Source organism: Simochromis diagramma, unplaced genomic scaffold (assembly GCF_900408965.1).
Source record: "Simochromis diagramma unplaced genomic scaffold, fSimDia1.1 OVJJ01000438.1, whole genome shotgun sequence".
Taxonomy (NCBI): Eukaryota; Metazoa; Chordata; class Actinopteri; order Cichliformes; family Cichlidae; genus Simochromis; species Simochromis diagramma.
The window spans coordinates 396,221-423,007 of record NW_024387263.1 but is presented as its reverse complement, the minus strand read 5'-3'; the positions used below and the strand labels follow the sequence as shown (position 1 = coordinate 423,007).

At 41.6% G+C, this 26,787-nt stretch overlaps 1 protein-coding gene across 9 annotated transcripts in view; it reads right to left on the bottom strand.

Annotated features, from left to right (window-relative positions):
• The window catches only part of LOC120715374 (V-set domain-containing T-cell activation inhibitor 1-like), a 69,740-nt gene that overhangs the window by 30,888 nt on the left and 12,065 nt on the right, over positions 1-26,787 (bottom strand). Inside the window, exons 1-5 of one of the 9 annotated variants that reach the window (XM_040002335.1) lie at positions 11,910-12,198; positions 9,209-9,556; positions 8,712-8,721; positions 7,352-7,371; positions 6,590-6,868 (exon numbers count right to left, since the gene is read on the bottom strand). The exons of 2 other annotated variants lie outside the window; for them this stretch is intronic. In XM_040002335.1, coding sequence (XP_039858269.1) covers positions 6,590-6,868; positions 7,352-7,371; positions 8,712-8,721; positions 9,209-9,556; positions 11,910-11,985 — 733 coding nt within the window. In that variant the 5' untranslated portion in view covers positions 11,986-12,198. Of the gene's footprint in view, positions 1-6,589; positions 6,869-7,351; positions 7,372-8,711; positions 8,722-9,208; positions 9,557-11,909; positions 12,199-17,644; positions 17,675-26,787 lie in introns of those variants that run through there. 6 more of the 9 variants (XM_040002340.1, XM_040002337.1, XM_040002341.1 and 3 more) reach the window with 6 other exon arrangements.

The window sequence follows — 26,787 nt, the reverse complement described above, 5'->3', positions numbered from 1 at the left end:
GGTCTGTGCTGATGCACGTGGGTTACTGACCTGGTAGCCTGGCTGCCCCTGGGTGGGTCCGGGACGGGCGTGAGGTTCTGGGGGTGCTCCGTCTCTGGGCTGGGGCCCTGGCTGGGCCTTGGGTCCCGGTTGGTGTGTTGCTGGGGTTGTGGGCGGGTGGATGTATGGGGGCCCAGCCCTGGCGCAGGGTTCCGCCAGCTCATCGAGCCACCTGGGGGGCTCTTCAACTGGTGGGGGAGGTTGTTACATCTTGCAGGAGCTCTCCTCTCTACAGGAACTCTCTCTGCAGGAGGGGGAGATACAGGAGAGGTGGAGGAAGAACTCAGCCTGGGCGTCTATTGTCTTGTGTAGTCTGGAAGATGAGTGGATGACGGGGTGGGTGCAGTTTTCTCTGTGGTGGGGTTGGGTGGGCTGTCCCGGGCTCTGTGGGGCCGGGCGGCGCTGCTGCACTAGGCCCCAGTCCAGATCGGCCTGGGCCCCCCTTTCCCTGGCGGGTTGCAGAGTATGGGGGTGCCTACTGGGGTCAGCGGGGGAGCTGGCCCCAGGGAGGGGTCACTTGCCCCTCCATTCCTTCCCTCCCCATCTCCAGTTGCCTCCCTCTTCCCGCTCCATCACAATCACCCACACATGCAGGACCTTGGGGTAAAGATGTGTCACCAGGGTGCAGGGGAGGCTACCCCCCTCTGTCCCCTTCTTGCTGCCTGTGCCTCAATTTTATCCCACAACTTAGACATTCACATTACTCACACTCTCATAACACATACATATAGGATCTTGGGGGTGGGCACGCTACACTGTTTCCAAAAGACCATCAGGGTGTATACCTCACCCCTGGCGTCGTTGCCCACCTCTCAATGTTAAATACACGTAGAGATTGAGGGCTATCAGGAGGGACTATGCGCTTACCTGCTGCTCTCTGGCAGGTAGCTCCATGCCCTCCTGGGTTTTAATTGCACCTAGGCTAGGAGGAGGAGGAGTTGGCCGTCCGACTGGGGTCTGGAATGTGGGGCCTCCCTGCTGCTGCGGAGTCGGGGCGGTCTGCTTCTCTCCAACCCAGGGAAAAGGGTAACACTACCTGGGTCTTGGTGCAGTTTCCCCCTCCGGGGGCAAGGGTACCTAGACCTGGGGGATAGAGTACGCTTGGGGAGTGTGATTGTGTGTACAGCGTCTCTTTATGTCTGTCTCCACGTAGGTTGAGTGTGGAGTAAGTGCATATGAGAGCATGAGGGTGGGAATGGATGTTTGTATCTGTGTGTGCCTGTATGTCTGTGTCTATATGTCAGGTTGGGTATCAGACGCCACCTCTCTGGGGACATCTCAGGCCCTCCAAGGTATGGAGGCCTATCTCCCCCCACCACCACTTCCCCTGCCAGTGGCAGGCGCCCGCAGACATCGGTGCATTGGTGGTTCTTTGTGTCCGGGGATGGGCGTCCAGGTACCCACCGGCTCACTCCTTGGTGGCTGCTTGTCGGGGCCTGGAGCCTGGGGCTCGCTCGGGCCACTTCGGGGTGGGGTGCCCTCGGCCTCTCGGCCTGGGGCTCGGTCACTCTGGCACAGCTGGCTGCCAGCGGAGCTCACGGGCGCGTCACTGCAACCCCCCCCGGCCTCTGCTCTGCGGCTACTGAGTGATGCCTCATCTGGGGCTCTCCTCAGCTCTTTCTGGGACAGTGGCGCGGCTGCCCCTCTGTTGGTCTTCCTTGGTCTCTTGTGTTCTGGGGGCCTCTGGATGTCTGGAGTTTTGATCTCCTCCATACCTGCTTCATGCCCTGGAGGACGGGGCTGTGGCCCCCCCACACCCTCTAGCAGATCATTACATGAAGGAATCTTTTAATACAAGCGTGCTCATGCTCACAGGTGTACACACGGGTGCTCACACACACAAACTACACCCTTTTTGGCTCCTACCTCAAAGCATACTACATACAATGAACTAACATGTGTACAAGGCATGTAAAAAGCAGAAGTGAGCACCTTAGAAGAACAGAACCTTGTGGTTTCTAAATGTGTAACGGAAAATTATAGCGACAAGACTGTTTCTTCCATCTCATGTATGCACAGAGGCTTACAACCTAATAAGGAGAAACATTTTATCAAAACACATACAAGCAATGGTTATATATATATCTTAGCACAAATGACAAAACTCAAAAAGTATCAACTCTAACATTTATAACAGAGTGATCTTGGTAAAGATTGATGATTCAGCTCAAGCAACACAGCGTCAATCTCCTACTTTGACTGAGAACTGTCAGAATGAGATTGTTAACAACATGCAACAACAAAATGACATTGCTACTCGTAAAACAAAATGCATCTTCTGTCCTCCCAGCGAGAAACATCCTTGTGTTTGATGAAGACCCTTTACAGTATAGATCATTTATGAATGCCTTTGAAAACGGAGCAGAAGCTAAAACTGATAACTGGATCAACTGTTTGCACTTTTTAGAGTAGTTCATTAGGGGGCAGCCTAAAGACTTGGTGCATAGTTGTCAGTATTTGCTGACAGGGCTGACAGGGCTGACAGATGTTTAGCAGGGCTAAACATCTTGCTGAAGATCATTTTGGAAATGAAAGTAAAATTGCCTCTGAACACATGAAGATTATGAACTGGTCACCTATGAAAAGCAAAGATGTGAAAGGTCTTCAGTCATTCTCTCGTTTTCTTCAAGGATGTTCGAATATAACACAGCAAGTTGTATATATGAAGGAGTTGGGTTTGCCCTCAAACATGAGAATGGTTGTTTTGAAACTTCCATACAAATTGAGGGAAAAATGGAGAGTTGTTGCCTATGAACTGCAAGAACAAAATGGTCACAGAGCAGTGTTCACTGATCTGGTTGCCTTTATAATAAAAGAAGTACCATCAGATCCCATTTTTGGCAACATCCAAGACTCACAATCTGGGAGCAGCTCTAAAGTTTCAAGTTCCACCAAGCAAAGAAAAAAAACAAAACAAAAAACAAAGCATTTTCCAGGAGACCAAACTCAATCAACTAAAAATATTGGGGCTCGTCATGAAGATGATGCAGTTTTTTTTTCTATTACTGCAGTTCAAGTTAAGAGCCAAAAGAGCAATAAAATTGTCCAAATATGTCCATTTCTGGATCCTGGAAGTTCAGGTACATTCTTTACAGAAACCCTGGCAAATACCAAACCTAAAGGGTATAATGACAAACAATCTGCTGATAATGCATTTAATTCCAGTCAGGTCTCGAAGTAAATGACTTCATGGAGTTGCCAGATGTTTTGACTCGAAAGACCATGCCAGTTTCTACAATCAATATTCCCCAACAAGAGGATATTGATCAGTGGCCTCACCTTAAACCTGTTAAACTTCATAACATTGATGCAGATGTGGAAATACTGATAGGCACAGATGCTTCAAATGTTTTAAAGCCATGAAAGTTGATAAACTATGTGGAAGGTGGACCTTGTGCTGTGGAAACCAAAGTTGTCTGGGTCATAAATGGTCCCCTGCGCACTGGAAGTAACAGCAAAAATAAAAACAACTTCACTGCTGTAACAGCCAATAGGATCTCTCTGTCGAGCATCTTGAAGAAATTCTGATTAAACAATACAATTGTTACTTTAATGAAAGATCATCAGAGGAGCAGGGAGGTCAGGCTTCTGACCAAATCACCCAAGAACTCACACGTGATGCTGTTACTAATACAGCTCCATCGCCTGCCCATTGAATTCAGAGTCCATTTTAAAATTCTGGTTCTGACCTTTAGAGCTCTTCAGTGACAAGCACCAGCTTACATCTTTGAACTTTTACAGCCCTTTGTCCCTAGCAGGTCCCTGAGGTCATGTGATCAGGGTCTACTTGTTATACAATATACAAGGCTGAGAACTAAGGGAGACAGAGCTTTTGCCACTGTGGCCCCCAGACTGTGGAAATCTCTCCCTCTAAGCTTAAGATATGTGGACTCAGTAGTCTCTTTTAAAAAACTACTTAAGACACATCTTTTTAGAATTGCATTCCGTTAACTTTTTGTCTGGTTTTATACCTTGTTATCTCTGTGTGAAGCACTTTGAGATATTTTGTCTAGAAAGGTGCTATATAATTAAAATTATACTTACCTACTTACTCATCTTGGACAAAACTTAAAATTTTGGCAGCCTTGTCTTTTAAAGCTGAAAGAGACCTTGGTGTTGCTTGGACGAAAGGGGAAAAAGTTTGTTGCTGCAGATCTGAATAAGAATGATTGGGAAAATAAAAAAGAAAGAAATGGGAACAAGAATGGATCAATTTAAGACCACTCTGAAGAAAGAATATTTGACTCCGGAAGATTTGGCAAAGGTAGAATAAGCTGTTATTCAATATGCACAACAGAAATTTAAAACTGAAATTACTTTAATCAACAGTGGCCTCAAAGCAGTCTCGAAGGGAAGTTCTCTCTACAAGGTCGACCCAGTATTGAATGCAGAAATCCTTAGAGTGGGTGGCCGATTGAATTAAGCAGCCATACAAGTGGAAGCAAAGCATCCTGCAATTTTGGCAAAGGATATGCATGTGTCAACATTGATTTCACGACATATCCATCAAATGTTGGGATATGCAGGAGGAGCACATGTATCCTGTGAAGAAACAAAGGTTGTTGAACAAAAGATGGCATATCTGCTCAAAGAAAGAGTCCTGCCAGACGAAGCTCCATTCACAAATGTTGGAGTGGACTACTTTGGGCCTATAAGAGTTAAAAGAGGACAAAGTCTCCTTAAAAAGACGCCATCAAATGCAACTTTACCGTCCCAGCAGCCTCTCACCAAGGGGATGTTTGAGAGAATCTCATTCGTTCCACCAGGAATACTTTAGTCTCAGTTCTCATAGAAACACGTTTTAGATGATGAAGGACTCCAAACAATTTTCTGTGAAGTTGAAGCTATATTGAACAACACACAATTTAGCAAAGTTTCTGATGACTCAAATGATCTTGAAGCACTGACACCCAATCATTTGTTGTTGCTGAAAAACAAACCAGTTTTACCACAAGGACTGTTTGATTCAAGTGAACTTCATGTCAGGAAAAGGTGGAAACAGGTAGAGTACATGGCAGAACTGTTCTGGAAGAGATGGCTTTCTCAGTACCTACCTCTGATGCAAGAAAGACAAAAATAGACGAGGACTAAAAGATGTCTTATACCTGGAGATATTGTCTTGATTGCAGATGCTACAGCTCCAAGAGGATCATGGATGATAGCAAAAGTCTTAAGTGTAAACCGGGATACAAAAGGCTTGGTGCGTTGTGTGAGACTACAAACAAAGACCAGTGTTTTGGAAAGGCCAGTGGCAAAACTTCTTTTGCTACTGGAAGAAGTCACATCATCAAAGAAGATTAAGGATATGGGAAAAAGGGAATAGCTCCTTTTTTAAGAACTTTAAAGTAATTGTGATTGTATGCACAATTAGGGGCCGGAGTGTTGGAGCTATTTATTCTTTATTTTTGTTATTCTGAAATTTGTATAGTAGGCACCCGTGGAGGTGGGGGCGTTCCCCGAGGCGGCTGACTGACCTGTTAAAGGGGATGGTGAGTGCAGAGACGGGGGGATGAGACGCACGAAAAATGAGCAGGAGGAAAAGAAACGTGTGCAAGCCAGCACAAGTAACGAAGGACCTGCTGCCTGACTGTGGTGTGCCACGAGTCATTCGGCCACAGAGAGGCCAAGGGAACACGGCGATCCAGTATCAACGGCAGGAATAGCGACAGTGGGGAGGCGGCGCGTGAAATCCACAGCAGGGCAGGGATGTGCGCCTCTGCCTGCATCTGGCGGTGCTACGAGGGAGGCCGTGTTCAGGTGTGGAGTGTGGCTGGACTGTGCGGTGACGCGCCGTCAGGAGGAGACAGGTCTGTGGCAGGAGCCTCCTCCTTGGTCTTCTGGCTGGCGTGATTTCCATCCCGGAAGAGGAATTCCTCTCCTGTTTCTTCCAGATAAGGAACATTTGCCCGAGCATGGCTGGGCTGTGGGATTACGGGACTGTGGGGGGAATTTTAGCATATGGGAAACATTGTAGTATTTTTTGGATAGTGTATATTTATTTCTGCCGGCAGGGTTTGTAGCGTATTGAGAACGTTCTTTTTATTGTCTTTTTCCATAGAAATAAATGGTGTGTTTAAGGCCGACTTTATCTCTGTGCCCTGAGCGCTGACCCACTCACTCCCCTTCTTCTTGTATGTTGACTTTGTGGTGAAGATTTAGATCCACCAGTCTTAGCGGTTACACATACAAACTATCACCACAGTGCAGCGTTGAGTTTAAATTGTTGGATGTTTAGTTGGACAAACATATGGAATCGCCACTACAGTGATACCTGTAAGAAGTCTTATATACAAACAAAATCATTTATGAGTTGAATTCAGACTAAAGTTATTTTTTGCTTCAGTTCCAGTGAATCTGACTGCTGCAGTGTTTTATCACACACCCCTTCTTTTTTCACCTGAGAAACATTTTCTAGACATTGGACCTCACATAGTTATGATTTAACTATTTAACCTTTTGTTTCTGTGCAGACAAAAAAATCTGAGCACTTATTCCCATTTTTCTAAATCAATGATTATTTTAATGGTTTGATGATTAAAATGCCACTCACCATTCAAATGTACATTGATTTCCTTATATATCTGATGGTGGATTTCTTTCTGTGTGGCAACACAGCGATAGCGGCCAGTCTTTTTCACAGTAGTTTTGAGGGTGATGTAAAAGTGCTCTCCTTTTTTAGAGACCTGTGGCTCCTCAAAAGGAATGGTTTGATTGTTACTGTCCCACCACTCGACTGTAGGTTTGGGGTAAGCACCCTTAACATCACACTTAAGCAGCGCCCAGTCATTTGTTTGATCAAGATTTGTTACAGAAGGGTGTGGAGCTGCACCTGTAAACACAACATAGATTATATAAGAGCAATGGCAATTAATCACATTTCTTTTTGTTTAGCTATTGTGGGCACAGATGTGAGTAACAACGTGTTTTAGGGTAAAGAAAAGCACCAACAGTTATTAGAAATTTGAATTACACTGAGGGATGGGATACTTTTTGAGCATATGCATCCTTTAAGGTAGATTTCTATTAGACTGATAAACTAGTGAAAAGAATGTCATAGCAACCACAACCACACAGTTTCAATAAGTGTGAATTAGGTAACACAAAAAATTATCTAAATAATTTCATAAAATACAAATAAAAAGGTTTTAAGTGTTGTTCAGACTGTTTATAAAGCTAATATGTAGGTACGTCTTATGGTTCAATTCAAATTAAGGTAAAGGTGTTGGTGGATCAGTGTTTATCTATCGGTTATAAGTTCAGATATACACACGACGATTTAAAGATTAGTGACGTAATCTCAAACATGACTCACCTGGGACGTTTCGGACCTTTCTTAAGGACAGTATATAAAATAATAACTAACCATACTGTATGTTTTCATGGTGATCGGAAACATCGATACAGAGATTTTATACGTTATTTCAAAGTTCAGACGTTCATTTTTCGGCAGATTCGTGAACATCAGTGAAGGATTTACGACATAAAAAGTAACGTCTTAATTTAGGGCAGTAAACAGTTACTCGCTTTACTGATAGGCTTTAGAATCGCCGTTAAAAAAACGTTTTATTGGACTAAAAACTGAATTTTAGAGAAAAACAGGAGCTCGTTTTAGAGAACAAAAGTCCGCTGATTAACGTCAGATCGTTTGAGTTCAATCGGGAGCAAAAATAATTCAGAAAAAAGTTAATTTACTCTCTTCTTAAGTTTCATCAGAGGTACATAAATCTCTAAAACTGCGACACTAGAACCAGTTTTAAAGTAATGATAAATAACTTTACTAATCAAGTTTGGTATCTTGGCAATCAGTAAACGCCCATGAACATAATTAACGAATCCGCATCTCTTTCCGACATAAGGTACCATACTCACGAGACTGTTAATCCAAACAGCCAATCAGAAGACACCATATTTACGACAGCCACGTGGGTGTTTGATTGACAGCTGCTGTTTTCCAATAGAAAGTCACCGCAGTGAAACCACTCTCAGTTTGACGCTGGGAAAATCACCTGTCTGACCATATATGGAAGTTAATGTAGTTAGCCTCGCTGCTACAATGGAACAAAAACAAATCAGAGAAAACTATTTATTCTGTTTAAAAGGACCCGGTTAAATTATAACAAACATTTAAATACCTATTTTAGTTATTTTGCACATTTTTCTTTTGTTGAGTTTAGGATTTAGGAGCATTCCAAGTGCGATAAAACGGAGTGAATCCTTATTATTTGTTACCTCTGGAGAGATTTTGTGGAGTTTAAAATTAATTTCTTAGAGATATTCTGCTTTGCACGTTGAGTTAATCTCTGTAATATCATAGAAGCACTTCTGTATATCAACATGAAACTTGGCACATTTATCATGGACAAAATGAAGATGATTTCCTGTAAATTTCAGCCTTGTAGCCTTCATAATGACTGATCAAATGTATTTACCATATGAAATAAAAGCTTAAAATCATCAAGGCTTCAGTCATTTCCTGTATAATCATCAAACAAATGATCTGTTTTAGAGCTAAAGGTAAAACTAACAGACTACATTAAATATCACAGATTTTACTTCACAGTGATGAAACAGGCAGGTATCAGATATTTATGGTTTGGAAATTATTAAAAAGTTTGTTCTGGTAGTTACAGACATGCAGAAGTGCACATGACTGTGAGAGGCTCTAACAGATTAATCTGCCCTCTGAAAGGAAAAAAACACACATGTTAGAGGTGACTGTGTTATCATCAACCTGGAAATCAAATAAAACTGGAGAAAAGGAACTCAGAAGTATTAATTTGCTATATCACACATATTTTTATATTTTTATTTCATAAATGTTGTGATACATTTAAACAAGAGGCTGATTTTATGGTCATGAATGTGTTATAATCACACAGTCAGAAAACACTTTGAACAGCTGTGTGTCTGATATTTCGGGAGAAGCGGACATTTATTTATTAAGTGTTTATAGCTTTATTGACACAGATTTTATTTTGTTTACTGAAGACTCGACATCTGTGGAGATCTATGATAAGTAGACTGCAGGACCATGCAACACATAGGAATTCTCAGCTTTGTTCACCAAATGTTGCAAATATCACTGCAGGTGTGCTGTGGGAGTGAGGCCCTGCCAGATGTGCATGCTGTTTCATCTGTAAATAATCAGCTGATTTATAACAGCACTCACCAACAACAAGCTCAATGCGGAATATTTTGGGTTCTGGCTGCAGTCGTGGAAAGTCACAGGTGTAGATTCCTTTGTCCTCCAGCTTCGTTTGTTTTATCCTTATGGAGGCGTTTCCGTACTTCAGCTCTTCAGGAAAATGTGAGACTCGATCTCTGAACTGCTCGTCTTGACCTGGGAGACCATTATTGTAATGATTGCCCTCAACATACATGAACACCTCCTTTTGTGGAACTGTTCCTTCCTTTTTCCAGTCAAACAGCACTTTCTCAATATTCACATTGGTGTCGAGGGAACAGGGTAAAATGACATCATCATCTTCTTTCACAGTTACTGTGGTGACAGGTGTCCCTGAAAGACAAAGTATGAATTAAACACACTGGTTTTTATATAGGACTTTTCTGTTCTGTATAAACTCTCCAAGTGCTTTATAGAAAAAGAAACTTTGGGTTTACATCTTGCCCAAGAACATTTCATGACTGAAGCAACCAGGAATTGAACCACCAACTCTGCAATTAAGAGATCCCTGCTCTACCTTCTGACCTAAAGACACTCTGCAGTGTGTGTACACACAGAGTGATGATGTTTAAAAGAAAGTCAGCAGCCAATCAGAAGGAATTTGGCTTAAAACAGAGAATTTCAAACTTTTTTGTATTGTTTCATTTCAGAAGCTAAAAATGTTCATGTTTGATTTTTAGCAATCATGAGCATTACCAAAGGATTAAAGTTAAATTTTAGAGAGAAAAAGGTTCATTAGCTTCTGCAGTGCTTCTTTGTTTTTTCCTCCTCCAAAAAACAATACCCCAGTTTACTTCCTCTTCATATTTTCCTGTTGTCATCACAGTCCCACCTACAGCCCCACAGTGTGAGAGTGGCTGGTTTAAATGGAGGCTGAAGGAGCTGTAGAGCTTGTTTCAGAGAGGGTGAGCTCAGAGGCTGCACCAAGGCCCAGACTGAGATAAACAAGGATCACTGTGAACTGTGAATCATGCTAAACTGTTCCAGTCATGTCCAAGAATAAAATATGGAGCTGGAAATGAGTATAATAGCTCAACTTTACATTTCTGTTTCCAGAAGTCAGAGGCTGAGGTCCATTAAAGAGCACTCTGAGCTGCTCCTGTTTTATACAGGAGAACTGTCACAGTTCTATAATAGTTTGTCATATATTGTGAGCTGCTGTTTGGTTTTCTTTGCTCTGACTTTCTGTCTTTCTGTTTTTGGCCACGATCACAAAGTTCAATAAAGATGTGACCACTGTATTGTCCTGGATTATCCTTGGATCCAAGCACCTGTTTTTAATACCTGGATTCATGAAGAAACACTGCTCACGTGACCTCCCGGCATTTACTCTGTTAATGATCATGCATTGAGTTTAAGACCCACAGCAAAGGTGACCTCTGTGAGGTATCTGTACGTACTGCATGTTAATTCTTAACATTTATCACACAATCGTACCCAGTCAAGTGTAATCACAAAAGACTGACATAATAATGACAGACAAAATAATGGTTGGAGGAAAGGACACTCAGATGTGCATTTACAGAACACAGTTTTAACTCTGATTGTAGAAACACTCAGGAAACTGAAACAGGATACAAACGTTCTTCACCCATCAGGGGCCTCTTCACTGACTGTGTCACTCACTCTAAAAATGGCAGCAAGTAGAACTTTAATAACACAAACAAGGAACCCAAAGAGTGAAAAAAGTTAACAAATGAATGCATCATATGATGTTGAATATGATCAATATTATATAATATTGAACCAAAAATATTTAAAAGATTGTAACAGTTGCTTGCTGCATGATTTTGGAAAATAGATAAGCACAACTTAATGAAGAGAGAGATGCAATGGCATCCACACAGTTGCTTTTTATTCTTTTCCTTTATATTAGAAATTTGCTTTCAAAAATTTGTTCATAATTTCAAATGACGTTATATTTTCAGAATTATTCCTTTTTAAAAAAAAATTATTATTATTATTATTTTTTTTACACCTGTTAATCGGTTTAGAACTGCTGCTTCAAGAAGTGCTATGATAAATAAACTTGGCCCAATATTGTTTTTATGGGAGACTTCTGTCCTACTTTAGTAGGACGCCTCTGTCAGTGCGCCCCAGGGTGGCTGTGGCTACAATGTAGCTGCCATCACCAGTGTGTGAATGTGTGTGTCGATGGGTGGATGACTGGTTGTTTAAAGCGCTTTGAGGTCCATAGGGACTAGTAAAGCGCTATACAAATACAGGCCATTTACCATTTAGTTGATTCTGTATAAATATATAAATAATAATTCGCTAATTCACTTTGACAGCTTGTGTGTGTCTTGATTTTTCATTTCATTGTGGTTGGCGACTATAAGAAAAAATGTTATTTTCTGCTCCAACAGGAAATAAAGCAGATGTGTTTTTGCAGGAAGCACAAATCGCCAACAAAGACGCCATACCTGAGGTTAAAAGCACGTCAGGATGGAATAATGAGTATCTCTAACCACTGATTGTAAATAATAAAGAGAATGCTTTCACTTCATTGTTGAAGATGATGCACGTTAATCTTCACTGTTATTATTAAAAGAAAACAGCTGATGTCACAGGTGTACATGCCGCAGTCATCCACCCACTAACGCAGCAGCCTGAGCAGCTCCATCCGCTCCTGTGAAACATGACTGCGCATGCACACATGATCAGTCTAAATCAATGAGTTTCTTACCGGATTCAGCAGCAAACGTTCGTCCGGACAAAGTCAGGAAACAGAAGCTCAGAAACAGAAGTGCTAGAAGCTCCATGTGTGCAGAAACCCTCTGAGGATCAAATACGGCAACTATTCTGTGTAACCAAGATCCGAGCCACCCCTCTCCTCTCAGCACTGACGCAGTACAAAAACAGTTTCAGTTTCTAGTGTCTTAAAGCAGTCCGCCATATCTGCCATAATTTCCGGTGTATTACGTCACAGCGTCATGGACTTTTAGATGTCACCTTTATAATATCAGTGACAGTTATACAGAAACAGTGACAGGAGGAAGATTAATGAGCAGAAATAACCCCTTTAACAACAACAACCAGTTAGGTAGAGGTTGATGTAAAGGGAGAGGATACCCCACCTCCAGAATCTACTACATACAATGAACTAACATGTGTACAAGGCATGTAAAAAGCAAGTGAGCACCTTAGAAGAACAGAACCTTGTGGTTTCTAAATGTTGCACGGAAAATTAGCGACAAGACTGTTTCTTCCATCTCATGTATGTGCACAGGGCTTACAACCTACTAAGGGAAAACCTTTTATCAAACACATACAAGCAATGGTTATATATATATCTTAGCACAATGACAAACTCCAAAAGTATCAACTCTAACATTTATAACAGAGTGATCTTGGTAAAGATTGATGATTCAGCTCAAGCAAACCGCGTCATCTCCTACTTTGACTGAGAACTGTCAGAATGAGATTGTTAACAACATGCAAACAACAACATGACATTGCTACTCGTAAACAAAAGCAATCTTCTGTCCTCCCAGCGAAAACATCCTTGTGTTTGATGAAGACCCTTTACAGTATAGCTCATTATGAAGCCTTTGAAAACGGAGCAGAAGCTAAACTGATAACTGGATCAACTGTTTGCACTTTTTGAGTAGTTCATTGGGGGCAGCCTAAAGACTTGGTGCATAGTGTCAGTATTTGCGACAGGGCTGACAGGGCTGACAGATGTTTAGCGGGCTAAACATCTTTCGTGAAGATCATTTTGGAAATGAAAGTAAATTGCCTCTGAACACATGAAGATTATGACTGTCACCTATGAAAACAAAGATGTGAAAGGTCTTCAGTCATTCTCTCGTTTTCTTCAAGGATGTTCGAATATAACACAGCAAGTTGTATATATGAAGGAGTTGGGTTTGCCCTCAAACATGAGAATGGTTGTTTTTGAAACTTCCATACAAATGAGGGAAAAAATGGAGAGTTGTTGCCTATGAACTGCAAGAACAAAATGGTCACAGAGCAGTGTTCACTGATCTGGTTTCCTTATAATAAAAGAGTACCATCAGATCCATTTTTGGCAACATCCCAGACTCACAATCTGGGAGCAGCTCTAAAGTTTCAGTTCCACCAAGCCAAAGAAAAAAACAAAACAAAAAAAACAAAGCATTTCCAGGAGACCAAACTCAATCAACTAAAAATATTGGGGCTCGTCATGAAGATGATGCAGTTTTTTTTTCTATTACTGCAGTTCAAGTTAAGAGCCAAAAGAGCAATAAAATTGTCCAAATATGTCCATTTCTGGATCCTGGAAGTTCAGTACATTCTTTACAGAAACCCTGGCAAATACCAAACCTAAAGGGTATAATGACAAACAATCTGCTGATTAATGCATTTAATTCCAGTCAGGCTCGAAGTAAATGACTTCATGGAGTTGCCAGCATGTTTTGACTCGAAAGACCATGCCAGTTTCTACAATCAATATTCCCCAACAGAGGATATTGATCAGTTGCCTCACCTTAAACCTGTTAAAACTTCATAACATTGATGCAGATGTGGAAATACTGATAGGCACAGATGCTTCAAATGTTTTTAACGCCATGAAAGTTGATAAACTATGTGGAAGGTGGACCTTGTGCTGTGGAAACCAAAGTTGTCTGGGTCATAAATGGTCCCCTGCGCACTGGAAGTAACAGCAAAATAAAAACAACTTCACTGCTGTAACAGCCAATGGATTCTCTGTCGAGCATCTTGAAGAAATTCTGATTAAACAATACAATTTTTACTTTAATGAAAGATCATCAGAGGAGCAGGAGGGTCAGGCTTCTGACCAAATCACCCAAGAACTCACACGTGATGCTGTTACTAATACGCTCCATCGCCTGCCCATTGAATTCAGAGTCCATTTTAAAATTCTGGTTCTGACCTTTAGAGCTCTTCAGTGACAAGCACCAGCTTACATCTTTGAACTTTTACAGCCCTTTGTCCCTAGCAGGTCCCTGAGGTCATGTGATCAGGGTCTACTTGTTTACAATATACAAGGCTGAGAACTAAGGGAGACAGAGCTTTTGCCACTGTGGCCCCCAGACTGTGGAACTCTCTCCCTCTGAGCTTAAGATATGTGGACTCAGTAGTCTCTTTTAAAAAACTACTTAAGACACATCTTTTTAGAATTGCATTCCGTTAACTTTTGTCTGGTTTTATACCTTGTTATCTCTGTGTGAACGCACTTTGAGATCTTTTGTCTAGAAAGGTGCTATTATTAAAATTATACTTACCTACTTACTCATCTTGGACAAAACTTAAAATTTTGGCAGCCTTGTCTTTTAAGCTGAAAGAGACCTTGTGTTGCTTGACGAAAGGGGAAAAGTTTGTTGCTGCAGATCTGAATAAGAATGATTGGGGTGAAAATAAAAAGAAAAAATGGGGAACAAGAATGGATCAATTTAGACCACTCTGAAGAAAGATTTTGACTCGGGAGATTTGGCAAAGGTTAGAATAAGCTGTTATTCAATATGCACAACAGAAATTTAAAACTGAAATTACTTTACTCAACAGTGGCCTCAAAGCCAGTCTCAGGGAAGTTCTCTCTACAATCGACCCAGTATTGATGCGAAATCCTTAGAGTGGGTGGCCGATTGAATTAAGCAGCCATACAAGTGGAAGCAAAGCATCCTGCAATTTGGCAAAGGATATGCATGTGTTCAACATTGATTTCACGACATATCATCAATGTTGGGATATCAGGACGAGCACATGTATCCTGTGAAGAAACAAAGGTTGTTGAACAAAAGATGGCTATCTGCTCAAAGAAGAGTCCTGCCAGACGAAGCTCCATTCACAAATGTTGGAGTGGACTACTTTGGGCCTATAAGGTTAAAGAGGACAAAGTCTCCTTAAAAAGACGCCATCAAATGCAACTTTACCATCCCAGCAGCCTCTCACCAAGGGGATGTTTGAGAGAATCTCATTCGTTCCACCAGGAATACTTTAGTCTCAGTTCTCTAGAAACACGTTTTAGATGATGAAGGACTCCAAACAATTTTCTGTGAGTTGAGCTATATTGAACAACACCAATTTAGCCAGTTTCTGATGACTCAAATGATCTTGAAGCACTGACACCCAATTATTTGTTGTGCTGAAAAACAAAACCGTTTTACCACAAGGACTGTTTGATTCAAGTGAACTTCATGTCAGGAAAAGGTGAAACAGGTAGAGTACATGGCAGAACTGTTCTGGAAGAGAGGCTTTCTCCGTACCTACCTCTGATGCAAGAAAGACAAAATAGCGAGGACTAAACGATGTCTTATACCTGGAGTATTGTCTTGATTGCAGATGCTACAGCTCCAAGAGGATCATGGATGATAGCAAAGTCTTAAGTGTAAACCGGGATACCAAAGGCTTGGTGCGTTGTGTGAGACTACCAACAAAGACCAGTGTTTTGGAAGGCCAGTGGCAAACTTCTTTTGCTACTGGAAGAAGTCACATCATCAAAGAAGATTAAGGATATGGAAAAAGGGAATAGCTCCTTTTTTAAAACTTTAAAGTAATGTGATTGTATGCACAATTAGGGGCCCGGTGTTGGAGCTATTTATTCTTTATTTTTATTATTTTGAATTTGTATAGTAGGCACCCGTGGAGGTGGGGGGCGTTCCCCGAGGCGGCTGACTGACCTGTTAAGGGTGGTGAGTGCAGAGACGGGGGGATGAGACGCACGAAAAAATGAGCAGGAGGAAAAAACGTGTGCAAGCCAGCACAAAGTAACGAAGGACCTGCTGCCTGACTGTGGTGTGCCACGAGTCATTCGGCCACACGAGGGCCAAGGGAACACGGCGATCCAGTATCAACGGCAGGAATAGCGACAGTGGGGAGGCGGCGCGTGAAATCCACAGCAGGGCAGGGTGTCCCTCTGCCTGCATCTGGCGGTGCTACCGAGGGAGGCCGTGTTCGGTGTGGAGTGGGCGGGGCTGTGCGTGACGCGTCGTCCGAGGGAGACAGGGTCTGCCGACAGGAGCCCCCTCCTTGGTCTTCTGGCTGGCGTGATTTCCATCCCGGAAGAGGAATTCCTCTCCTGATTCTTTCCATAAGAACATTTGCCCGAGCATGGCTGGGCTGTGGGATTACGGGACTGTGGGGGGAATTTTAGCCTATGGGAAAATTGTAGTATTTTTTGGATAGTGTTATTTATTTCTGCCGGCAGGGTTTGTAGCGTTTTGAGAACGTTCTTTTTATTGTCTTTTTCCATAGAAATAAATGGTGTGTTTAAGGCCGACTTTATCTCTGTGCCCTGAGCGCCGACCCACTCACTCCCCTTCTTCTTGTATGTTGACCTTTTGTGGAAGATTTAGATCCACCAGTCTTAGCGGTTACACCATACACTATCACCACAGTGCGCGTTGAGTTTATTGTTGGATGTTTTAGTGGACAAAATTGGAATCGCCACTACAGTGATACCTGTAAGAAGTCTTATATACAAACAAAATCATTTATGAGTTGAATTCAGACTAAAGTACTTCGTGGTTCTTCCGTGAAATCTGTCTGCTGCAGTGTTTATCACACACCCCTTCTTTTTTCACCTGAGAAACATTTTCTAGACATTGGACCTCACTAGTTATGATTTAACTATTAACCTTTGTTTCTGTGCAGACAAAAAAAATCTGAGCACTTATTCCCATTTTTCTAATCATGATTATTTATATGTTTGATGATTAAAATGCCACTCACCCATTTAAATGTACATTGATTTCCTTATATTTGATGGTGGATTTCTTTCTGTGTGGCAACACAGCGATAGCGGCCAGTCTTTTTCACAGTAGTTTTGAGGATGATGTAAAGTGCTCTCCTGTTTTAGAGACCTGCGGCTCCTCAGAAGGAATGATGTTATTGTTACTGTCCCACCCACTCACCGTAGGTTGGGGTAGGACCTTAACATCACACTGAGCAGCGCCCAGTCATTTGTTTGATCAAGATTTTGTGACAGAGGCGTCTGGAGCTGCACCTGTGAACACAACATAGATTATATAAGAGCAATGGCAATTAATCACATTCTTTTGTTTAGCTATTGTGGGCACAGATGTGAGTAACAACGTTTTTAGGGTAAAGAAAAGCACCAACGTTATAGAATTTGAATTACACTGAGGGATGGTAACTTTTGAGCATATGCATCCTGTAAGGTAGATTTCTATTAGACTGATAACTAGTGAAAAGAATTCATGAGCAACCACAACCACACAGTTTTTCAATAAGTGTGAATTAGGTAACACAACAAAATTATCTAAATATTTCATTAAAATACAAATAAAAAGGTTTTGTGTTGTTCAGACTGTTTATAAGCTTATGTAGGTACGTCTTATGGTTCAATTCCAAATTAAGGTAAAGGTGTTGGTGGATCAGTGTTTATCTATCGGTTATAAGTTCAGATATACACACGACGATTTAAAGATTAGTGACGTAATCTCAAACATGACTCACCTGGGACGTTTCGGACCTTTAATCTGCCCTCTGAAAGGAAACAAACACACATGTTAGAGGTGACTGTGTTATCATCAACCTGGAAATCAAATAAAACTGGAGAAAAGGAACTCAGAAGTATTAATTTGCGATATCACACATATTTTTATATTTTATTTCATAATGTTGTGATACACTTAAACAAGAGGGTGATTTTCTGGTTCATGAATGTGTTATATCACCCAGTCGAAAACACTTTGAACAGCTGTTGTGTCTGATATTTCAGGAGAAGTGGACATTTCTTATTAAGTGTTTATAGCTTTATTGACACAGATTTTTTTTGTTTACTGAAGACTCGACCTCTGTGGAGATCTATGATAAATAGACTGCAGGACCATGCAACACATAGGGATTCTCAGCTTTGTTCACACAAATGTTGCAAATATCACTGCAGGTGTGCTTTGGTGAGGCCCTGCCAGATGTGCATGCTGTTTCATCTGTAAATAATCAGCTGATTTATAACAGCACTCACCAACAACAAGCCAATGCGGAATATTTTGGGTTCTGGCTGCAGACGTGGAAAGTCACAGGTGTAGATTCCTTTGTCCTCCAGCTTCGTTTGTTTATTCCTTATGGAGGCGTTTCCGTACTTCAGCTCTCTCCGGAAAATGTGAGACTCGATCTCTGAACTGCTCGTCTTGACCTGGGAGACCATTATTATAATGATGCCCTCAACCTACATGAACACCTCCTTTTGTGGAACTGTTCCTTCCTTTTTCCAGTCAAACAGCACTTTCTCAATATTCACATGGTGTCGAGGGAACAGGGTAAAATGACATCATCATCTTCTTTCACAGTTACTGTGGGTGACAGGTGTCCCTGAAAGACAAAGTATGAATTAAACACACTGGTTCTTTATAGGACTTTTCTGTTCTGTATATAAACTCTCCAAGTGCTTTATAGAAAAAGAAACTTTGGTGTTACATCTTGCCCCGAGAACATTTCATGACTGAAGCAACCAGGAATTGAACCACCAACTCTGCAATTAAGAGACCCCTGCTCTACCTTCTGACCTAAAGAAACTCTGCAGTGTGTGTCCCTCCCTGCTGCTGCGGAGTCGGGCGGTCTGCCTCCCCCCACCGCAGGGAAAAGGGTAACACCACCTGGGTCTGGGTGCAGTTCCCCCTCCAGGGCAAGGGTACCTAGACCCGGTTTGTAGAGTACGCTTGGGGAGTGTGATCGTGTGTACAGCGTCTCTTTATGTCTGTCTCCACTTTGTTGAGTGTGGAGTAAGTGCATATGAGAGCATGAGGGTGGGAATGGATGTTTGTATCTGTGTGTGCCTGTATGTCTGTGTCTATATGTCAGGTTGGGTATCAGACGCCACCTCTCTGGGGACATCTCAGGCCCTCCAAGGTTTGGAGGCCTATCTCCCCTTACCACCACTTCCCCTGCCAGTGGCGGACTCCCTCAGGTGTCGGTGCGTTGGTGGTTCTTTGTGTCTGGGGATGGGCGTCCAGGTACACACCGGCTCACTCCTTGGCAGCTGCTTATCGGGGCCTGGAGCCTGGGGCTCGCTCGGGCCACTTCGGAGGCGGGGTGCCCCCGGCCTCTCGGCCTGGGGCTCGGTCACTCAGGCACGGCTGGCTGCCGGCGGAGCTCACGGGCGCGTCACTGACAACCCCCCCTGGCTTCTGCTCCGCGGCTGCTGAGTGAGCCTCATCTGGGACTCTCCTCAGCTCTTTCTGGGACAGTGGCGCGGCTGCCCCTCTGTTAGTCTTCCTTGGTCTCTTGTGTTCTGGGGGCCTCTGGATGTCTGGAGTTTTGATCTCCTCCATACCTGCTTCATGCCCTGGAGGACGGGGCTGTGCCCCCCCACACCCTCTAGCAGATCATTACATGAAGGAACCTTTTAAAAAAAACAAGCGCGTCCATGCTCACAGGTTGTACACACGGGTGATCACACCCACAAACTACACCCTTTTTGGCTCCTACCTTCAAAGCACACTGTGTTTCTGTTGATCTTATGTGCTGCACAATAATGTTTAATATTTAGTATTTACTGTCATATTCCCATATATCATTGTGATGCTGTTTATTCTATTACTCTTGTTCTCTTCTGCTTGTTTTCCTTTTTTCTTTCTCAGCAGGTGATCCAGGGTGATTGATATATGCATTTTTTATTTCTTTTTTTTTTTTTTCTTTTCTGCTCATTCTGTTGGTTTTGGTCTTTTGCCCTTCTCCCCCGTCCCTCTTCTCAGCTGTTTCTCTTTCCCTCTTTCTTTCTCCCCTTCTTCCCCCAGTCAAGTCTGTCCCGTATTCAGTAAGTGAAAATAAAATAAACAATAAAAGGTGAATCAAATGGACCCATTACTGCAAGGCTGGGATGGTCCATTTGGTAAAGTAAATCCGTTGGGCATCTTTCTTTGCCTTTAGACAACAATTCTGATGGCAAAAGAGCCAAACGGGACAGGCAAAGCAAAAAAAAAAAAAAAAAAAAAAAAAAAAAAAAAAGATAGTCGGTCACTTTAAACACAGCCCTGCTAATATGGAGGAACTTACACCAGGAGCAAACAAGGACTGGGGAACAGAAAGAGCCGCTCATACAGGATGTTTCCACACGGTGGAATTCAACGCTGGATATGGTTTCGCATCTACTAAAGAATCAAGAGTCTGTTTTTGCTGCTTTAGACAAACAAAGCACAAGCTAGTCATTTTTAACTCCATCAGAGCTGGTAAAACTCCAAAAGCTGGCAACTGTCCTTGAGCCATGCAGGTAAATAAAACAATCTTTTAACTAATTGTTACCGTTTCTTTTAAAAAGCTCTATGGTTGACAGTCATCATGTAGATTAATAATTCCTTTCTGGAACTGTCTCCTACAGGTTTGTGACTGGGCTTCTTGGAGGTGAGATATATCTCTCATGTTCAGTGGTTTTACCTGCTTTCTGCCACCTGCATCACACCATGGAGTTCTCCGATGATGACTCAAACTACATGGTGAAATTTAAGACTGCCTTCACAAAGGACCTATCCCAACGTGTAGCTACACTTAACCATCAGTGGCTCAAGATAGGTACTGTGCGTGACCCACGCTTTAAGGATTTAAAGTGTCTTGCAAGGGGAGAGCAATACGAGGTTTGGGCCAGCCTTTAAGCCCTGCTGCAGGAACAGTGTAAAGATGCCACCACAAAGGAGCCAGCAAAGACAAGAGCCTCTTCTGTGATTGTGATTCAGATGAGGAAGCCCTGTGTAACAGGGCTCTGAGTTTTTACAGAGCAGAATCCACCATCAGCCAGACAGACTGCCCAGGTGATGGTCCAGTCGAGCAGGGACCTACATGGATATTAAAATTGACTTGTACAATAATGATACATTTATTGACTTCCAACAACTAAAGGAAAAATTCAAACTTCCAGGTCAAAATTTCTTCAAATTCCTACAAATAAGAGATTGGGTCAAAGAAAAAACCAAAGGATTATTCCCCGAGATTCCTAAAGAAAGTCCTTTTGAAACGCATCTTTGCGCCAAACCATGGAAGTCAATAAAAGGAATAGCATCTTCAATATACACTATTATTAATGAAAAGTTACCTGACTATAATAAAGCATCTCTGAAAAGAAAATGGGAGACAGACCTGGGCTATGTTTATGAAGAGGTAGAATGGCACCATCTATTGGAACAGGCACAGACCATGTTAATTACAAATCACAGGCAAATGCAATTTAATATATTCCATAGGACATATTATACACCTTATAGATTACATAAAATTGATATTAATTACTCTCCCAAATGTTTGAGATGTAAGGTGACAGATGGCGATCTCCTCCATATGTTGTGGAATTGCCCAGTGATAGAAGAGTTCTGGAGACGGGTCATTGAAATAATTTCAAGGGTAATTGGGATCCAAATCGAAATGGACCCAAAACTATGGATTTTAGGTGACACAGGTTCTATAAATGTGAATTATCACAAGAAATATTTTATTTTACTTGCGAGTACTGCAGTAAAAAAATGTATTCTGATACATTGGAAATCTGAAAATTCTCCAACACTGAGACACTGGATTAATGAGCTAGCATCCTATTGTACACCTGAGAAGATATCGCATAGTGTAAAAGGGAAATATGGAACCTTCAAAAAAATTTGGGGACCATTTCTGTCAGTATTACTGTCAGTCAGTCTGTCAGACGCAAATTTCCCTGGGCCTACCCTGAGTTAATCCTCGGTTAGGCCCTTCTGACTAGATTTCCTGAATGCTGTAATTTTATCTCGTGGGATGTTGACTCCTGTGTATGAGAGTTTCTATAGACGGGTGTAAATATGGGCTGTCTGGATACATGAATGTGATGAGGTTGAGAGCCATACAGGGGTAAAGGGGTGGGGGGATGGTGGGAGGGGTTCACACGATGTGTTTTTTTTTTTTTTTTTTTTTTTTTTTTTTAATTAATTCTTCCTTTTTTTTTTTTTTTTTCCTTTTTTTTGTTTATTTGTGTGTTTGTTTTAAATTTCTGTAATTACCAATACTGTTACTATTATAATTATTATTTTTATTATTATTATTATGCCTGTATTTTTTGTGTTCGGTTCTTAGATGTTTGAGGCTATCCTTGAAAGGCAAAGATACAAGAGTGTGCTCCTGAGAATGTTTTTGTGGTCATAATGGCCTGCCATGCTGTGGTTATTTGATGATACCTGCTCTGTCCCACAATTGTGAGTTTTTTGTTCGCTTTTTTTTTTTTTTTTTTGTTGCTCGTTTCCAATTTAAAAATGAAAATAAAGCTTGGGGAAAAATTACCCACGATAATTATTTTATCTGAGCTGAGCACTAAATCAGATAAAAACTCTGTGTAAGGCCCATAGTTGATAACAAATAAGACTGGTTTTTGAGTTTTCCAGCTAGCATCAGGCTTTCAAATCAATCTTGTGGTGGCGCTGTCACTTGGTGTTCGCTCACTTTGTGGTAGAGTATCACTTCCTGTTCCTGCTCAAACACAGTGGTGTTTCTGAGTAGCTTATCTGCTTAGCAATTTAATTAACAACTTTTAAATACATTCTTTTTTCATAGTATAATCTTTACGTGCTTCATCCGAAGCACACTTTCTGTGTACCCACTACCTAATTTATAGCCAAAGTATTCACTCACTGTGTCTGTACTGTTTCGCTAGCTTAGCTTAGCTTGTAGCCGACTCGTTAGCACCATGGCTACTTCACCTGTCCTTTCTGCACTTTCCTGCTCATTGTGTCAGATGTTTAGTTACTCCTCGGCCTCCTTTAGCAGTAATGATACTTGTAACAAATGTAGCATATTTGCAGCGCTGGAGGCCAGGATTACTGAATTGGAGACTCGGCTTAGCACCCTTCATTCACCCTTGGCTAGCCAGGCCACTGTAGCTGGTGCAGCCGAAGATAGCGTAGGCCCCGCTAGCTGTTCCCCGGCAGACCCCAGGCAGCTGGGGAAAGAGGGCGGCTGGGTGACTGTGAGGAGGAAGCATAGTCCTAAACAGAAGCCCCAGGTACACCACCAACCTGTTCATGTGTCTAACCGTTTTTCCCCACTCGGCGACACACCCGCCGGGGGTCAAACTCTGGTAATTGGTGATTCTGTTCTCAGACGTGAAGCTAGAGACACCGGCAACCATAGTCAATTGTCTTCCAGGGGCCAGAGCAGGCGACATTGAGGGAAATTCAAAACTGCTGGCTAAGGGTAAACGTAAATTCAGTAAAATCATAATTCACGTCGGCAGTAATGACACCCGGTTACGCCAATCGGAGGTCACTAAAATCAATATTGAATCGGTGTGCAACTTTGCCAAAACAATGTGGGACTCTGTAGTTTTCTCTGGTCCCCTCCCCAATCAGACCAGGAGCGACATGTTTAGCCGCATGTTCTCCTTAAATTGCTGGCTGTCTGAGTGGTGTCCCAGAAACGATGTGGGCTTCATAGATAATTGGCAAACCTTCTGGAGGAAACCTGGTCTTGTTAGGAGAGACAGCATCCATCCCACTTTGGATGGAGCAGCTCTCATTTCTAGAAATATGGACAAATTAATTAAACCCCCCAAAATATGACTATCCAGAGTTGGGACCAGGAAGCAGAGTTGCAGTCTTACACGCCTCTCTGCAGCTTCTCTCCTCCTGTTACCCCCACCAAAAACCCATCTCCATAGAGACTGTGTCAGCTCCCAAACAGACAAAAAACAAACTAAAAACCAGCAACAAACAACTTAAACATAAAACAAATCAAAAAGAAAGAACAATACAGTATCCTGGTTGCAGCAGGATGATTATGTTAGTTTAAATGAATCAACACCCCCCGAGTCATTCTAACTACCAGAAACCTCGAAGCACAGGCCGAGGGGGCGGTGTAGCAGCAATTTTTCACACCAGCCTATTAATTAATGAAAGACCAAGACAGACTTTTAATTCATTTGAAAGCCTGATGCTTCGCCTCGTCCACCCCAGCTGTAAACCTCAGAAACCAGTCTTACTTGTTATCATCTATCGTCCACCTGGGCCTTACACAGAGTTTCTGTCTGATTTCTCAGACTTTTTATCTGATTTAGTTCTGAGCTCAGATAAAATAATTATTGTGGGTGATTTTAACATCCATGTAGATGCTAAAAATGACAGCCTCAACATGGCATTTAATCTGTTATTAGACTCAATTGGTTTCTCTCAAAATGTAAAAGAACCCACCCCACCACTTTAATCACACTCTAGATCTTGTTTTAACATATGGCATAGAAACTGAACATTTAACAGTGTTTCCTGAAAACCCTCTCCTGTCTGATCATTTCCTGATAACATTTACATTTACAATAATTGATTACACAGCGGTGGAGAGTGGACTTTATCACAGATGTCTTTCTGAAAGTGCTGTAACTAAGTTTAAGAACATAATCCACCCACTGTTATCATCTTCAATGCCCTGTACCAACATAGAGCAGATACTGTATCTCCTGTGAAAAAGAGAGTCTCAAATCAGAAGTACTTGATTCCCTGGTATAACTCCTTAAAACCAGAACATCTTACTATTCGTCACTGATTGAAGAAAATAAGAACAACCCCAGGTTTCTCTTCAGCGCTGTAGCCAGGCTGACAAAAAGTAAGAGTACTGTTGAGCCAACCATCCCTTTAACGTTAATATTAACAACAACATAAAACCTGGATGAGAGGGACCACATTTCTGCTTCTTAATTCAGATAAAACTGAGGTTATTGTACTCGGCCCTGAAAATCTTAGAAATATGGTATCTAAGCAGATTCTTACTCTGGATGGCATTACCTTGGCCTCCAGTAACACTGTGAGGAACCTTGGAGTCATTTTTGACCAGGACATGTCCTTCAATGCACATATTAAACAAATATGTAAGGCTGCTTTCTTCCATTTGCGCAACATCTCTAAAGTTAGAAATATCCTGTCTCAGAGTGACGCTAAAAAACTAGTTCATGCATTTATTACTTCCAGGCTGGACGACTGTAATTCATTATTATCAGGAAGTCCTAAAACTCACTGAAAAGTCTTCAGTTAATCCAAAATGCTGCAGCAAGAGTCCTGACAGGGACTAGAAAGAGAGAGCAGATTTCTCCTGTTTTGGCTTCCCTTCATTGGCTTCCTGTTAAATCCAGAATTGAATTCAGAATCCTGCTCCTCACATACAAGGTCTTAAATAATCAGGCCCCATCTTATCTTAATGACCTTGTAGTACCATATCACCATATAAAGTACCTTGAAGTGACTGTTGTTGTGATTTGTTGCTGTATAAATAGATAAATAAATTGAATTAACTGAAATGCTGTTAATAATGTGAATGTACAAATCTGAGCAGCATCATCTGAAAACGAGTCAGAAGACACAAAAACTAATCACTGTGGGTGTGTTAGCACTCAAAAAAAAAAAAAAAAAAAAAAAAATTGTTCTTGGTTTACTTTATTTTTTGGGGTTATTTATAAGGTTTGTTTGTAGGTTAATAAATGCTTAATTTTGTTTTGGGTTTGTTTGTTTGTTGTTTATCTGTGTAAGTCAGCCAAAAAGAACTGTAGGGCCATTTTCTATAAACAAAGGGACTGGTATGGGACCAGCATACACTGGGGTGGGCCTACTTTTTTTCTGTTTGTTTTTTTTGTTTTTTTTTTAAATCACACCAGGAGAAGCAGCAGGAAACAACAAATAATGAATCTTTGTTTACTGCTCGCCAAACTGGATAAATAAGCCGTAAAACGCAACTTTCACGTTTTGGGCATTTTGATTTATGGATCTCAAGGATCACCATCGGACTAAAGTTATTGGATCGTCTTTTGGGGAATTTAAACGGACTTGCTGCTTGAGGCCTGGATTAACACACCACTCATTCATCAAAACTGGTGAGTGATATTATTGTTTAAGCTGTAAAGGAAAACGGTGAAGCTATTAAGAGTTTGAAAACAGATTTTCACTACAAAGACTGATGAACTGAGTTGATGTCCCAAATTGATACATAATTGGATAGCTAACTGAAATATGCTGACACGTGTTGTGGAAATGTTTGCTCCCTGGAATCAAAATCTGTTAAAAGACGACATGTTTGTCGATTAGGGCTGTGCAATATGATGACATTAATACATCAATCGTTTCACATTATACGCTATCGATTGTTTCATGGTGTCGCAAAATACACTGTTTATGGTCATTTTTTCCCCCTTTTCTACCACCTACATAAGAATCATATGAGAGAGAGTTTACGTATGAGAAGGAAAAAAGAGCCGCCAGGTGCTACAAAATAAACCTTAGACTCAAACGTTAGAACAGGCTTTTCGCCGCAGCACGCTGTGAAATAAATACTCACAAAGAAAATGGCAACTGTTACAACTTATGTCTAAAAATGTATAGTTTCATGCATCGGTCACTCAACTCCAGGTACACGCCCAGCTGAAAACACGTCTCATAAGTCAACTTGCCCGAGATTCACAGAATATGCACTATTTTGTGAGATATATCGACAAATGTCTTAGTTCAAGTTCGAGTTCAAAATATAAACATACTCAAAGTACATGGAGAAAATCTCTGCATTAATGACACCACATAAAAATGTCAATGAAGTGTCTTGTGAATTTGTCAAGTTTATTAAATGCTACCATGATGCAAATGATTTGCAAGAATCATCAAGTTTGCAACTGCCAG